The sequence below is a fragment of the Buteo buteo genome, chromosome 24 (assembly GCF_964188355.1).
Source record: "Buteo buteo chromosome 24, bButBut1.hap1.1, whole genome shotgun sequence".
NCBI classification, from domain to species: domain Eukaryota; kingdom Metazoa; phylum Chordata; class Aves; order Accipitriformes; family Accipitridae; genus Buteo; species Buteo buteo.
Genome location: NC_134194.1, coordinates 2,093,949 through 2,107,708, shown reverse-complemented (window position 1 = coordinate 2,107,708; position 13,760 = coordinate 2,093,949). Strand labels below are relative to the sequence as shown.

Genomic DNA, 13,760 nt, shown 5'->3' with positions numbered 1-13,760 from the left:
CCCTCAAACCTCCTACCAAGGACTGGTTTTCTGCTGGTCCTACGCCTCCAGCCCCACAGCACCGGGGCAAGCAGCAGCATGGAGAAAGGGAGGGGGGCTGCCAGCAGCAGCTGCCCCAGACGTATGGGGATGCACAGGGGACATCACACTTTAAACACAGATGGACAGGGTAAGGGGGTTAACAGAGGGAAACTGGAATAACAGTGAGGGTTGTGAATTTGGACACAGCACTTCGCTGTTCCAGTGACTACAGCTGGCATACAAAACATGTTTTTAACAGAAGTTTGTTAAACAAGTCAGTTTTGTTTTTATTAAACCCAACTTTGGTACAAGCAGGTCATTCCTGAGATTTGTTTACAAGGTTATTTTAAAACGAAGATAAACTGGGGCCTCTCCCTGTTCTATGTGAAGTTAGACTGGGGCACAGACATCACACTTTTTTTTCTCTTTTTTCTTAAACAAGTATTTGTTTAAGGGGAAATCAGTCTGTTACAAACACAGAACTCACAAACAGGAACACCGAGTCTCCAGCTTTAAACCATTTCCCCTCCTTTAACATATAACAATTAGTTGTCCTTTAAAACAGTTCCCTTCTCATCCACCACATCCCAGTAGGACGTGCTGGAATCCGGACTGGCCAGGCAGGGTTACCCGTCCCCGAAGCCGTGAGCGGGGAGGTGGGCAGGGAGCTCTGGGGAAGGGGTTACGTTGTGAGGCACGTGTGTGCAGCCCTAGGAAAACTAAACAAATGAAGGTTGGAGAATTTTGGTTATAAAACCTGTAAGTCTACAGGAAAAAGCTACACGGAAGAGTTATTGCTAAGAAACGTGAGAATCCAGCTGAAAGATTAGGGATGTTAGGAGGTTCTCCAGTTACACCCCAAAACCAGGCTGAGGAGAGGACACACGGAAACGCCGTTACAGCGGCAGCTCAAGCAGCAAGCTGAAATCTCGCCTCGCGCTAACCCAGCTTTGTCCCTCACCTCTCTGGAAGTTCAGTCAGTATTAACTGCTTTGGACTGGTTCTTGCCCAGAGATTAGCATTTTGGTTTTAGTGCAAGCCATGCAGCAGCCTTAATTAGCAGTTTATCTTTTGGCAAGTACCTTAGATTTCAACTTTATCAAGAAACCTGATCAAGCAAACTTTTCCCAATCAAAAGATACCGTGCATCTTAGTCCTTGCTATATATCTCTTCTGTGCAATATATTGCAAGCTTAAAGGTGAAAGCACCAATTAATTTCTTCTGCATGAGATGTTTTGGCCTTAACAAATCTTCTAATTAACATGTCTTCCTGATGTTATGGAGCACGCACTGGGAAGACTAAAAAAGCTACAGAAAGAACAAAAGAGAATCAGTATTTAAGTTTCAGTTATTTACATTAAGTAAAGACAACATGAAAGGTCAAAATACAAATCTAACGTATGCCGCCTGATAGCGCGCGGAGCTGGGCACAGACATTTGAATTTAAACCATCGCAACTTGGAGAAGCTCTCATGGCTGCCAAGATCTTGTTTGGAACTGGTGATCGGCGGCTTGATTTAAAATTTTAATGAGGAAAGGCTGCTGACAGGGAACATCTGAGAAGTCACGTGCTATGGAGACACGGGATGGGGAGAGGTGCGGAGCCGGCTCCTGCCCGGCCAGGACCGCAGCCGCCACCGACCAGCACACGCAGCCCGAGCCGGCTCTCCCGGCCGGCAGAGCTGGTGGCTTTGCGCTGTCCTCGCCTCGCAGGTTACGTCCCTCACGGCTGCGCTGATCTCCCTGCCGAGCAGCCCAGGACAAGGAGACGAGGTTGGGTTTGGGTTGGGTCCTGAACAGAAAGCACCAACACGTCCTAGGGCCTCAGTCACTGGGCTTCAGCTCTGGAACTGCAAAACACGGGCAGCACCTACCTCGCTGCTGAACTGCTTTGATAACAACACTTCGCATTTCTCATTCTCTTGCGAGCATCTCTAGGAGCTTCGCACAAATATTACTGAATGATCTTAACATTGCTCCTGTGGAAAAATACTTGCCAATGCTCGTCATCCTGAGTCATCAGGTGGCCCATCTTTAAAATGACCAGCTACTCAACTGCCTCAGTTTCCCAATTCATTCTTAGGTACCTGACTGCACCTTCTCTTCTCCGGTCTCCTAGAAGATTTGGCTTTAAAAAGTATTAGGATGGAAAAGGTTGTAAAACATTTCATACAAACCACTTGGTATTAACTGCTAAGTCCCCACTAAGGCTTATCCTTCAAAAATTTAACAGGCCGAAGCGACAATTTTAACCCAGCGCAGGCTCAGACCTTCACCTGCGCTTTGTCGGTGATCGCTGCAGGCAATATCACGCCAGCTCCAACCACTGCTTCTGGTCAGGTCTCCGTGGGTGGACGCACCATGTCCGTACAGCTTGGTACCACAGCTGGGTAACCATCCCGGCCTTGTAAGAAGATGGGATGCAAACAGGCAGCACATAAGATGACCAGAACTGCCCTCTGCCTTTTAAGCAAGCTGCATATTGAATGCAAAAAGCAGAGGTCTTGCACACAAGCCAACTCCTGTAGCCACAGCACTGTCCATCTGCAATTTCTAAAAAGATTTCAGAAGCAGTCAGGATCACCGACTTGGTTTTGTTCTTGAAACCGGGGCTGCAGAAAAAGCTCCCATCAGAAGCACCACCTCAGCAAACACTATGCATCAGCCAAACTCCACTTGTTGGTTTTGTCTTAAGTGCAGCACTGATCTCAGTCCAACCCCAAATAAAACCCAGAGAAACCCTAAATTAAATGAATATAGCTTCGTATGTAGCAATGGCCCACAGAACAGACACCAAGAACAAGCCTTCAGGTAAAGCTTCAGCAGCAGCTCCCTCTGAAAAAAAGAACACCAAACTAAAGCTGTGGTCTTTTTTTTTTTTTTTTTGGCATTGATCTAAGTGTATGATGTGCTTCTGCAGAAGCTTTGGAATTACCATTAGGAAACCCTCCAGCTCTGCTCCCTTTTCATCCTACCCTTAAATCACCTCTCTGGGCATCATTACAACAACAAAACTGCTGGTAAATCTACCTGCTCAGTCACCAGATCCCACAAAGGAGAAGTGCCAATAAGCTTAAAGGCAACTTTTGCCCAAATAGGGATGGCATTTGAATTAATATCTTAGAATTTCTACCCAGATTACTGATGAGATGCTTTTCCGCATACTGTATGATGCAGAAATTAGCCAATTTTATTTTTGAATGTTCCCAATAGTCAGAAGACATCCTGTGACTGGTAAGCTTTCAATCATTACACATGATTAGTTCAACAGAGATCCACTAAATAACACAGGAAATCCACCACTAAATAAATGACACCACAAAAACTCAAAATACATGTGAGATTTAATAAAAGAAAAAAAAGTACAAAGTGAGTGGAAAGAAATGAAAGTAAAAAAAAAAAAAAACCAAACGAAAGAAAAAAACAACCCCTACCACATTCAGAATGACAAAGCGAATGGATGCAGCATGTCCGTCCGTCCGTCCGAGAGGCCGCAAACCCCCGCCCCTGGCAGGTCCCCAAGGTCCCTCCATGTGCTCTGAGCCAACCACCCCATCTCCACCCTTGGGGCATCCACCACAGCCAGACGTGAAGCCTAGAGAGCTTAGAGCCCCACAAAACACTTTTTAAATTAGAAAGCAGACAACATACATGATGGTAAATGTTTAAATGATAAAAAAAAAAGAGGACAGTTTTTCCCATTAATACCAACCTTTTACAGATAAATGTATAAAACAACTGAAAGAGGTGTAACTGAACAGTTTCAGTCATTGCTGAAGGGTTTTTCTTTCACTTCTTCTAGCCTACAAGATGTAAATCTTCGGACTGGAGTGATATTAGAATCACCGTGTATTTGTAACTTGTTAAATAAAAATAAGATACAGAACTACCCTATACACCACATACTTAAATCTTGTCTCAGCCAAAAGAAAAAACCAAGTACTAGAGAAAAAAAAAATGACTGAGTCCCACTGGGGAGATTACGATGTTGACTGGTCTAAAGAACAAGTAACTGCAAGGCAAAGGTATGTCCATCACAACATAAAGTCAATGTAATATAATAATCATTGTCATTAAAATATTTTTACATACATTCTGAATGTCTTCATCAGAAAAAGCTGGAAATGTCTCCACAATGCCCATGGATCTGAAGGTTTTTACTCTTTCATTGTTATCATCATTCTTAACTACCTGTTATTCTAGGAAAAAAGAATTGATCTCTGGTGAGCCAGGGCAGATAGAAATCATTTGCATAGATCTTGCTGGCTGCAGCATGAGATCGGGAGAAAACTATCGACTGGAAAAGTGAAGGCGAGGCAGCTGTTTGCATGCCCGGTATCATCAGTTAACTGTTTTATCCCAGCCTTCATAGCACTGGCCTTGAGAAGCAAAAGAATGAACCAAATAGCGCTGCTTACTCAAGCAATTAGTGCAGCAGAGTTTCTCTCATTAGCAAAAATCAAAATCCTGCCCCTAATTTGCTACAGGATTGGACTGTAGTCAGTGGTGAGCTGGAATTGTCTTCTTGCATGTAAGAATAGGTTGGGTTCCTTGCACGTTTCTCTGAGAAAAACACATTAACCCTCCTAACATTTGACAGTTACTCTTTAAAATACATCTAACCTGGAGGCACAGCCTTAAAAACTAAATGTTCAGCTTTCAGCAGACTCCTAACAAGTGTGCATAATTTTTACTCTTTGAAAAATGGCCTGTTCTAAAAGGTACCTGTGAAATCTTCATGAGGTTCTTTCTTACAAGCATCAAGTAACACTGACGTGATTTTCAGTATATCCATATAAAAGGCCAATGTCCATACAAAAACAGTTTAACACCTGAGCATGTATTTAGAAAGTGGGGGGAAAAAAGCAAAAAAAAAAAAAAAAGCTGCTTTAATGGGATATGCAAGTTAAAGAACCTCATCTTACAATCCAGTAAAATACTACCCTCAAACAGACCTGTAACAGCTCAGATGCAAGGCTGTGCACCTCCATCTGCAAGTCAAATAAGGAATTTGCTGACATCTTAGCTTAAAGACAAGTCTTTAAGGAAAAAAAAAATAATGTTACAGGATTTTTCTGATATAACTAAATAAAAAAGCACACATTCACAACTAACACTTAGCCAGCCAGTGTTTTTATAAACTCTGAAGATACTATGTGGGGGTTAATATTTTATATTTGCTCTCTTTTAGCCTGTTACCTGATGGATGGATGGAATTGGATCCAACTATTTTTCCATGACAACATAGCTAGTAAATCTCTATTCAGTTATTGTCCTGCCTTATCACAAAATGGTTTGAGCGGAAAAAAAAATATCGATCCTAATTATTCCTCTAAGCTCAGTTGCCCAGGAAAACAAGGCTGCAATTTCTAGGCATGAGGAGTGTTAAAGGAAGCACCTTCCAAGAGGAATAGAGCCTATCAGCATAAATACAGTGCATAGCTAAAGATCAGGGGATTCTCCTTATTAGGCACATAATAAGTTTAAGGTTAAAGAGTAAAGATGACCACTTAAATAGTTTTTCCACAACAGTAAAATACATTGGTAAATGACAACTGAAAAGTTACACAAATCCTGTAGTTCCACATTATACAACAAACTCTTATGAAATATCTTCCTATATAAAAGTTCTACTTTAGCAGTAAAGAAAATTCAAAACATTGTCCCATGAATTTTATTAACCGCTCTCTCTCTCTTTATATATATATATATATCTATATTATAAATGATGTAGAAAGTGTTTAGCGTAATTCAGGATTAAAATATGTAATTACTGGAATGACGGTTACTCTGACTAAGATTGCCAGGAGAGAAAGTCTAAGCATTGTGTTTTTCTACCCATTCTAAAAACTTACTCAAATTGAGAATTTTGTTAGAAAAATAAACGTTTAAGCATTCTTTACACCACTCCTCACATTTGTGCATGTACAGGGGAAGGTAGATGAGCCTCAAGCAGTCACCTTAGCCAATTAAAAAAAAAAAAATCTAGAAAGCAATTGTTTAGCTGGTGGGTAAGATGAGTTCACACAAACAGTTACGGTCACTTTATACACAGCTGCTCAATCACTGGGTTTAGAACAAAACATCTTACTTGAGGGATTAGTTGACTTTGTTTAACAAAATGTACATGGTAAGGTTACTTCCTTAAAACCTCCTGATAAATTCTGTACAGATATCAGCGAGTCGTTACACTGCAACCACCGAAGATGCTCATTTTCTCTTTCACTTTGGTCCACTCACACAATGTTATGAGAAGGGTCACAGGGTGGGAAACTCAAGCAACTTAACACATGAAAGCACCAAGTCCACTCTTGGCCTGAAAGTCTGTGTGTGATTAACTGAAAGAAACAAAACATAAAAAAGCGTGAATTAAAGTTATGAAAATTAAACAAAAGCAAAGTGTAGCTAAATGTTAAAAACAAAAAAAGGAAGAGAAGGGCAAACACTGCTCGGGCATCTGAAGACTCACAGATGAGAGCAACGCGCCGGCGCGCTGAGCCCCACGCCAGAGCGCAACCTGCTTGGCAGCTGCAAGCGCAGAAGAGAATCTCAGCACAAACACCTTTATTCCCCCACAACACCTGCAATTCTTGCATCTCCATTTTTTACTTATTAAAGCTACTAAAACCACTGTTGAGACAGGAGACGATAAAAGGTTCCGCTAGCTCTCCTGAAAATTGAAACAAGAAAAAACACCCCCTCCTCAAGCTCACAATGTATTCCCGGTTCCTGCAAGGTCCCAACACCTTGCCCATAAAGCCAGGATACTCCTCCACCCGCATCCCTGTCCCCTGGGGAGCTGTGGGGACTCTCGCAGCAGCGATGCTCCCCCGGCATGTTCTGGGTCCCGCTTCGGGTGCAAGAAGGGAGCAAACCCTGAGCTAATATCACGCTCGGCTCTGTGCGGCACCAGCTCCTCGTTGACCAAAGCCCCAGGCGCAGCCTGAACCGCAGGATCTACCGGGGGAAGCTTTGCCACCGGTCCCAGGGGACGACACTGCCTGCCACCAGCTCCCCAAATCCCAGTTGCCTTCCAGTCCGGTTTGGTTGAAAGATCTTGGTAAGAAAGCCAGCAAAGACATTCCTGCTGCTTGCCAGGGAACACACAGATCCTCTCCATGCCCGTGCGGTCTGTGGGGTCAACACCAAACTGACCGCCAGGGATGCAGCGGCGGGATGGGTTAGGGCTGTGCTCTCTGACACACAGGTTTCCCAAGACCCCTGGCTCCTTTTGATGCCTCCCAGATGAAGAGGGGGTCTGGGAAGACAGGTCACTGGCAAGGCCAAGGGGAGGCACCTTCCTTTGAATTTTTTATTACAAATTTCGTTATCCTGCTTGAGTAGAAACCCCCAAATACCACATTTTGAACTAGCTCACAGGTTTGCAAAAAAAAAACCAAAACCAACAAAAAACCAAAAAAACCCACCCAAACAAATCACACCCCAAAACTCAATCCAAAAACACCTCCTCCCCTTAATTTATTAATTGTATTCTTGGTGCCAGTGGCCCCTCTGCCCCAGCACCAGGCAGAGCACACACCGTGCCCCACAGTCCTTCGTATGCCTCCCGAGCTGCCTTCTCCTGGCTCTCCTTCTGACCACGGCTGGTTTCTAATCACCACCAGAAGAGGAAGGGTGTCCAGACTCACATCTGCAGGTGGGCTAAAAGCAGCAAAGCACAGGAAAGCTATTTCTACCGCAGACAGACGGAGCAGAGGGGAAGCTGCAGCATTTCCGCCTGGCCAGCGCAGCCAGTACATCACCGCCGGAGCATCCCAGCGACCGGCATCGCTCCCGCAAGTTAACAGCGCGTGGCTCGGCGTGCTCGCCTTCTTCAAAGCAGACCTGGGCCCCAGGCTGCCCCAGTATTCAGCCCCTAATTCATGTGCGAGTTTAGCTGGATTAAACCTTATTTTCAGCAGAGTATTTTACAAACCGTTTGGGACTGTGTGTGAGGTGGGACATGCCCAGAGCGTGCTGAGAGGTCTGCAGAAGAGAGTGCTTTGGTTTTGTTTTAACACCATCAACACATTTACATTCCAAGGAAACACGTTAAATAAGATGCACTGTTATCTTCCATAGGAAGAAACAAATTACTAGCAAGACAGTACGCAGAATGAGTTTCTCTAGTGCTGCAGTTCACAGCAGAGAAATGACAGAGCACAAGATCTCATCAGCAACATGAAGCCGAACGTTGTGCCGTCAAGAGGAAACTCAGTTGTTGCTACCCTCAGTGGTCTTTTTTCCTTTTCATCATTAAAAGGCTCAGAAAGCATTGCCACCAGCCTGTTCTGGATTTAACAGAATGCAGTTCAGACTCTTTAGCTCTTTCACGCAAGAAGCAACAAAAAATGCTGGAATAACAGAATTACCAGCTTGCACGGTGGCGCTTCTTATTTTGCTCCCTAGCCAGTGTTCCTTGAAGACTGGCTTGAATGGAAGCAGGATCACCCCCCCACACACCTTTTCTTTTTAAGTTTGTTTGCCCCATTCCTGCTCTATCATTACACAACCAGGCAGCTGAAAGAGCATTATTTACATGGCCTCACTCCACACTCTCTCTGGCTTCAGCAATGTCAATTAACTTGCAGAAAGCTAAGATAAGAATTCTGCCTTTAGGGGAAAAGAGCTTTCTCCTAAGCAGAACTGTGTCTTGGAGCCCTATTTCACACAGAGCCCTAATGAATTTCCAATGCGTCTTCATTCTAAGCTGCTGTTTCCTTCTTCACAGCTCTGTCTCTAAAAATAAAGTAAGAGCACTCTCCAAAGAGGGCCCTAAGCCTACAGATCACAGTGAGGTACTGCATGACGGGGGACCTCATCTGTAAGACATTACAACTGTGTTGAGGTTGTCCCCACTCCTCTCTGCTGGGGAGAAGATTTGGAGTCACCTTCCTGGCTGTCTGCAGGAGCAGAGGGCTCGCAGGATCACTTGAGCTGGCTGTCACAGAGGCAAGGGCAAACCCCGCAGGACTCTCAACGTTTACGGAATAGCCCCAAATTGTGAATCCCTGCCACCTACAGCCACCACAGTGCCCGGGCACAGGATGGCCCTGCCACTCCTCTACTTTAAGCAAAGAGTCAGAAGGAGAGGAATTAGGATTCCAAAATCCCCTTTTCCATTTGCTATCTAAGCAATTGACCAAGCATTAAAGCATCTGAGCAGACGCCCAGCTTCCCAGCAGTAGAGGAGAAAGACTCAAGTTCAGTCACTTACTTTTTCTTGTCTTTGTCCTTTTTCAGTGGCTGCTGTGAGGTAGCCTGCAAGGATTGGGACTGCAAGGTTTCCACTGCTACTTTCCGCCTGTTGAAAGCGTTCATCTCATCCTCCAGCTCTCTCCTCTTCTCCTCCACCTTCCTTTTCTCTTCCTGGTGTATCCTTTTTAAGTGCTCAAATTTCTCATGCAGCTGGTAGGAGACAGACCCTCTGAGCATCGCATCCAGCACGACCGTCAGGCTGCGCTCCCCCTGCCCCGCTCCCCCAGGAGCCGCAGTCACAGCTCCCGCACGAATCCCCACCGCCCCGCAGAGACCAACTGGTGGGCAGGGTACGGCACCAGTGCCCCTGCGCCGTGCAAGCCCCTCGGCAGAGCTGACCTCTGGGCAATCACCGCCTCTTCGCCAAAAGGCGGCAAAGACATGATAAATTCAGCTCTGCCTGACACCGCACATCAAACCAAGAGAAAGCGGGAGCCCCGAGTAAGTGCGCTGAGGATCTCGACTCAGTCTGCAGCCCTTCAAGGGGGCTGTGGACCTTGTGGATTCATTTGTTTGCTACCGGTTTTGAAGATGGCCCACTTATTTCCTCCCCAGTCACACCACTGGCACAGGGGACTCCAGCCCAGGTGCCCCCTTTACTCTGCTGTCCAGTGAGTCTCCAGGGGTGAAATCCACCTGACATGAATGCTCACCAGAACGTTCTGCGCTGCCCTTCACTCACCAAGCAGCAGCTGAGTCTCCTACACACTGCACAGGATGGGGAAGGCTGTTGTTTCTGAGGCACCTAAACTAGTGATGCTGTTTTGAAAACATTACCCCGTGTCCCCTTTTCTGAGTGGGGGAAGGTGTGTGTGTGTGTGTGTTTGTGCTTTGGCTGGTGAGGTCTGCTCAAGAGCTGCATGTGCTTTCCAGGATTCATACGTTGCCCAGACCCAGATCCTATGCTGGCTGTATTTTGGGCTCCTCTCACAGGTTTTTGGCACACCCACCTCTCTCTCCTTCTCCTTCAGCTCTGCCTCCGTCTCCTTGACTTTGTTAACAAACATTTGTCTCATTTCTTCCTCTTTCTTCTGGAGCTCGCCCAAGAACTCTTTCCTTTTGGTCTCGTATGTTTCTTGGAGGCTGGGGGAAGAAAGCAAACAAAATCCAGACTCTTTGGACACAAATGAGTTAGGGATGGGGAAATGCACGCCTGTCTGCATTGCTTAAAGACAAACAGGCAGGGAAGGGAATGCCACCAAAGTCAGCTGCAAGTTCAAACCCAGTGCTAGTATGTTCCAGCCCAGCATTGTGGATACCACCTACAAACCTCCCATTTTTTTGGAGTGTCAGTACCAAACTATTGCTCTAAATTGATGCTAGACATGAAGGCCACTCACCTGAAGGGCTGGCTGTCTGGATCCGTGTCCTTGAATCCCATCTCTTCCAGTTTGCACCTCCTGTACAGCTCATAGTGGCGGGTGTGAGTCTGCTCCCGAAGATCCTCCATGTTGACTCGAATCAGCATTTCTCGCAGTTTCACGAAGTCACAGTGACTTTCATTCTCAACTGATGGAAGCAAAGGGAGAAGTCAGCAAACTGCAGACGAGGACGTTTCTGCACCGTTTAGCACGGGGCACCCTCATGCACGTGCGCTGGTGGGAGGGCAGAGCTGGAGAGGGTGCCAGCGTATCCACGTGCACGCACAAGAGAGGTTCACAGCGCCTTACCTTGCACCACTCCCCACGGGTACTGCCGAGCTCTCACCAGCTTGTTCCCAACTTTCACCTCCTCCGTGCTGCCAACCACAGCGAAGGGCAGATGAGCCTGAAAGAGAGCCAAGGCCAGGGACTCAGTGCATGGGCTAACCCCTCGGAGATCAGCCTGACCATTACATCCCCCTCACTCAGGCACACGATCTACTGCAAAAAGCCCTTCGTCTGAAGCTATCAATCTCCAATACTCAGAGCAGTCTCTACTATGAACTGGGATATTACGACAGACAGCAGTGTAGGGCCATAGCACAGCTTACTAGCAACGCTGGCTGGACTGAACTGGATGGGGAAATATTGTAGGAACACCATGATCATTACCGATCTCCCTCTATCCATTTGACAGGTTGTTCTCCGTAGTCTTTCCACACGCCAAGAGCAGGGCACTCCCTGCCTTGCAGAAAGCACAAGACAAGACATCCGTAAACAGGCCTTGGCACAGCAGTTTGTGTGTGGGCACTGGAAGGGACATGTGCAGGATACAACATGTGCTCATTGCTCTCCAAGTCTGCAAAGCATCACGCACAGTAAAGAAACAGGGCACCGTCCTCAGCATTGCAAGAAAGGAGCCAAGGAGCAGGTGCTTCAGTAGGACGAGGTTGACAAAATCCTTCACATTTAAGAAGAAATGGATCCAGAAGTGTGGAACTGGTAGAGAATTGGTTGAAAATATTTTCAGGGGAGCGGAAGAAAAACCAAGCAAGCATGAACTCTTGTTTTTCTCCCCAATGCACATAGCTTGCAATTATTTTAAAGAGTGCGTCCTCCAAATTTTTCATGAATTCAGCAAAAATAACTACTACAGTGAAAACACATATCTAGCTGACCCAGAAATCAATTGGCTATTGAAATAAAAAAAAAAAAAAAAGAAAAGAAAAGAAAGAGGGTGGGAGGGTGAAAAAAAAGACAAAGCATCTAATCAGAAACAGCTATGGAGGGAAATGTTCACTTTTTATTTAAAAAATTAACATGGAAACATTTCAGCTGTTTCTACTGTAATAGCTACACTCTGATTTGGGAGACAGGAGACTTGAAAGTGTTTTGCACATGCTTCACCCGGGTCTGAATTTGATCTTTGAACTTCAAAAAAAGACAAAATAGAGTCTAATGATTTTTCTTTATTTTAAATTGGGTTTTCTCTGTTTACCCTCCCTAAGTCAGAAGGCTAATATTAATGTTAACTGTAAAATTTTTATTCAAAGTTTCTCCATCCTCAAATGAAAAGTAGCCTAAAAGCAGACAGAATGAATTCTGAAGAAAGTATTTTTCAAAAATTCAATAAAACAAATTTTAGAGCTGAGCTGAGTTTCTCCAGAGAGCCCACATATTAAATAAAAGCCACATTTTAGTTAATTCTGTATGCAACAGCCTTAGGCAACTGTCAGATCTACAGCTCAACTTGCAAACAGGTTTAGCGTCTGGACAATCCCAATGAAACTTGCCCTTCAAATTGCATTTTTGTGCAGCAATTTAATTTGTCACAACTTTTGGCTGCAATGCGATTGGCAGCGTTACTCACATTCATCACAGAGTTGATCTCAGCGACTGCTTCGTCGTCTGTGGGGAACTGATAGATCTGCACACCATTGCTGACCAGCTCGCTCATTATCTTTATCTTGAACTTGTGCAACTCGCTTTTGGAGATGGTGTCTGCTTTGGCAATAATCGGGATGATGTTCACCTACAGCAGAAGGAAGGAAGGAAAAACAACCAGGTGAACAGCAGTTGGGCAAGCAGCTGTCAGGAGCGTGGGTGCCCGCAGGGTGACCCGGGTCCTACCCCGGTGGCTGCTTTACATTTCATAAAACCACAAAAGGTGCTATGTTTTGCATGCGAGCTGCAGCACAAGCTCAGCTGAACACTAGAGGGAAGAGTTTTCCAGGACTAATTTGGCTACAAGACTTCCAGATAAACCAAAGACAACGGGCAATAAATACACAACGAGCAGATCAAAGCCTCTGCTCTTGCCTATGTATTTTGTTACACGCTTCGAGGGAGGCAGAGACAGCATAACTGTCACATCTCAAGTTATCACCTATCCACTTCTGGCTGTGCTGACAAGCCGTTTTAGAAGACAAGTGCAAGGATGAAACGCTGCAGCAAGCTGATGTGAAGCCTTCCCATGCTTAAGCAGAAACAGCAGGGACTCCTCAGATGCTTTCACAGTGGCTGCGGATCCTTTCCGAGGACTCCCTGAGCCTCTCCATGAGGATCATAACTCGGGCATGCTTTGTGGATTACACGGACCACCTGGGAAAGGTGCAGGGATGTACAGCAGACAGGAGATTTGTTTTCATGCTGTTGTTGCTCAGCTTTGGTTTTGCATCAGCAGTCACCAAGCACAATACCCCACGCAGCTTCACCAACCCAAGGTTCACAAAGCCACCCACAAGCTGCAGGGTGGAGAGGTCCCCCCATGCCTACCAAGATCAAGAGCAAACAAGGGCCACATCCCTCATCCTTCAGGAAGGATGTGGTTCACTATGGCCTCATGCTTGGGAGAGCCACAGTGGGGCACGATCTGTCCCAGGAACCTCTATTAGATAATGCTATGATGCTCAGAAAAGCCAAGTGAGATACTGCAAACCACTGCTTAAACAAACAACAACAAAACTCGTCTGTCTGAACAGCAGCCAAATTCATAGCAGCAAAACGCAAGAATTCAGACAAATGAGGGGAAAGTCTGATTTTCCATCTAACATTTCCCAACAGCCAACGCTTTTTGTCCTACAGAGCAGAAATTCTTAACAGCCATTTGGTCTCCAATG

At 45.5% G+C, this 13,760-nt stretch overlaps 1 protein-coding gene across 2 annotated transcripts in view; it reads right to left on the bottom strand.

Moving 5' to 3' along the window:
- Nucleotides 1-401: 401 nt before the first annotated feature.
- SEPTIN8 (septin 8) overlaps nucleotides 402-13,760 on the bottom strand; it is a 40,151-nt gene continuing 26,792 nt past the window's right edge. Inside the window, exons 5-10 of one of the 2 annotated variants that reach the window (XM_075057160.1) lie at nucleotides 12,512-12,673; nucleotides 10,951-11,047; nucleotides 10,621-10,789; nucleotides 10,231-10,363; nucleotides 9,240-9,430; nucleotides 402-1,330 (exon numbers count right to left, since the gene is read on the bottom strand). In XM_075057160.1, coding sequence (XP_074913261.1) covers nucleotides 1,276-1,330; nucleotides 9,240-9,430; nucleotides 10,231-10,363; nucleotides 10,621-10,789; nucleotides 10,951-11,047; nucleotides 12,512-12,673 — 807 coding nt within the window. In that variant the 3' untranslated portion in view covers nucleotides 402-1,275. Of the gene's footprint in view, nucleotides 1,331-3,348; nucleotides 6,361-9,239; nucleotides 9,431-10,230; nucleotides 10,364-10,620; nucleotides 10,790-10,950; nucleotides 11,048-12,511; nucleotides 12,674-13,760 lie in introns of those variants that run through there. The other variant, XM_075057161.1, reaches the window with a different exon arrangement.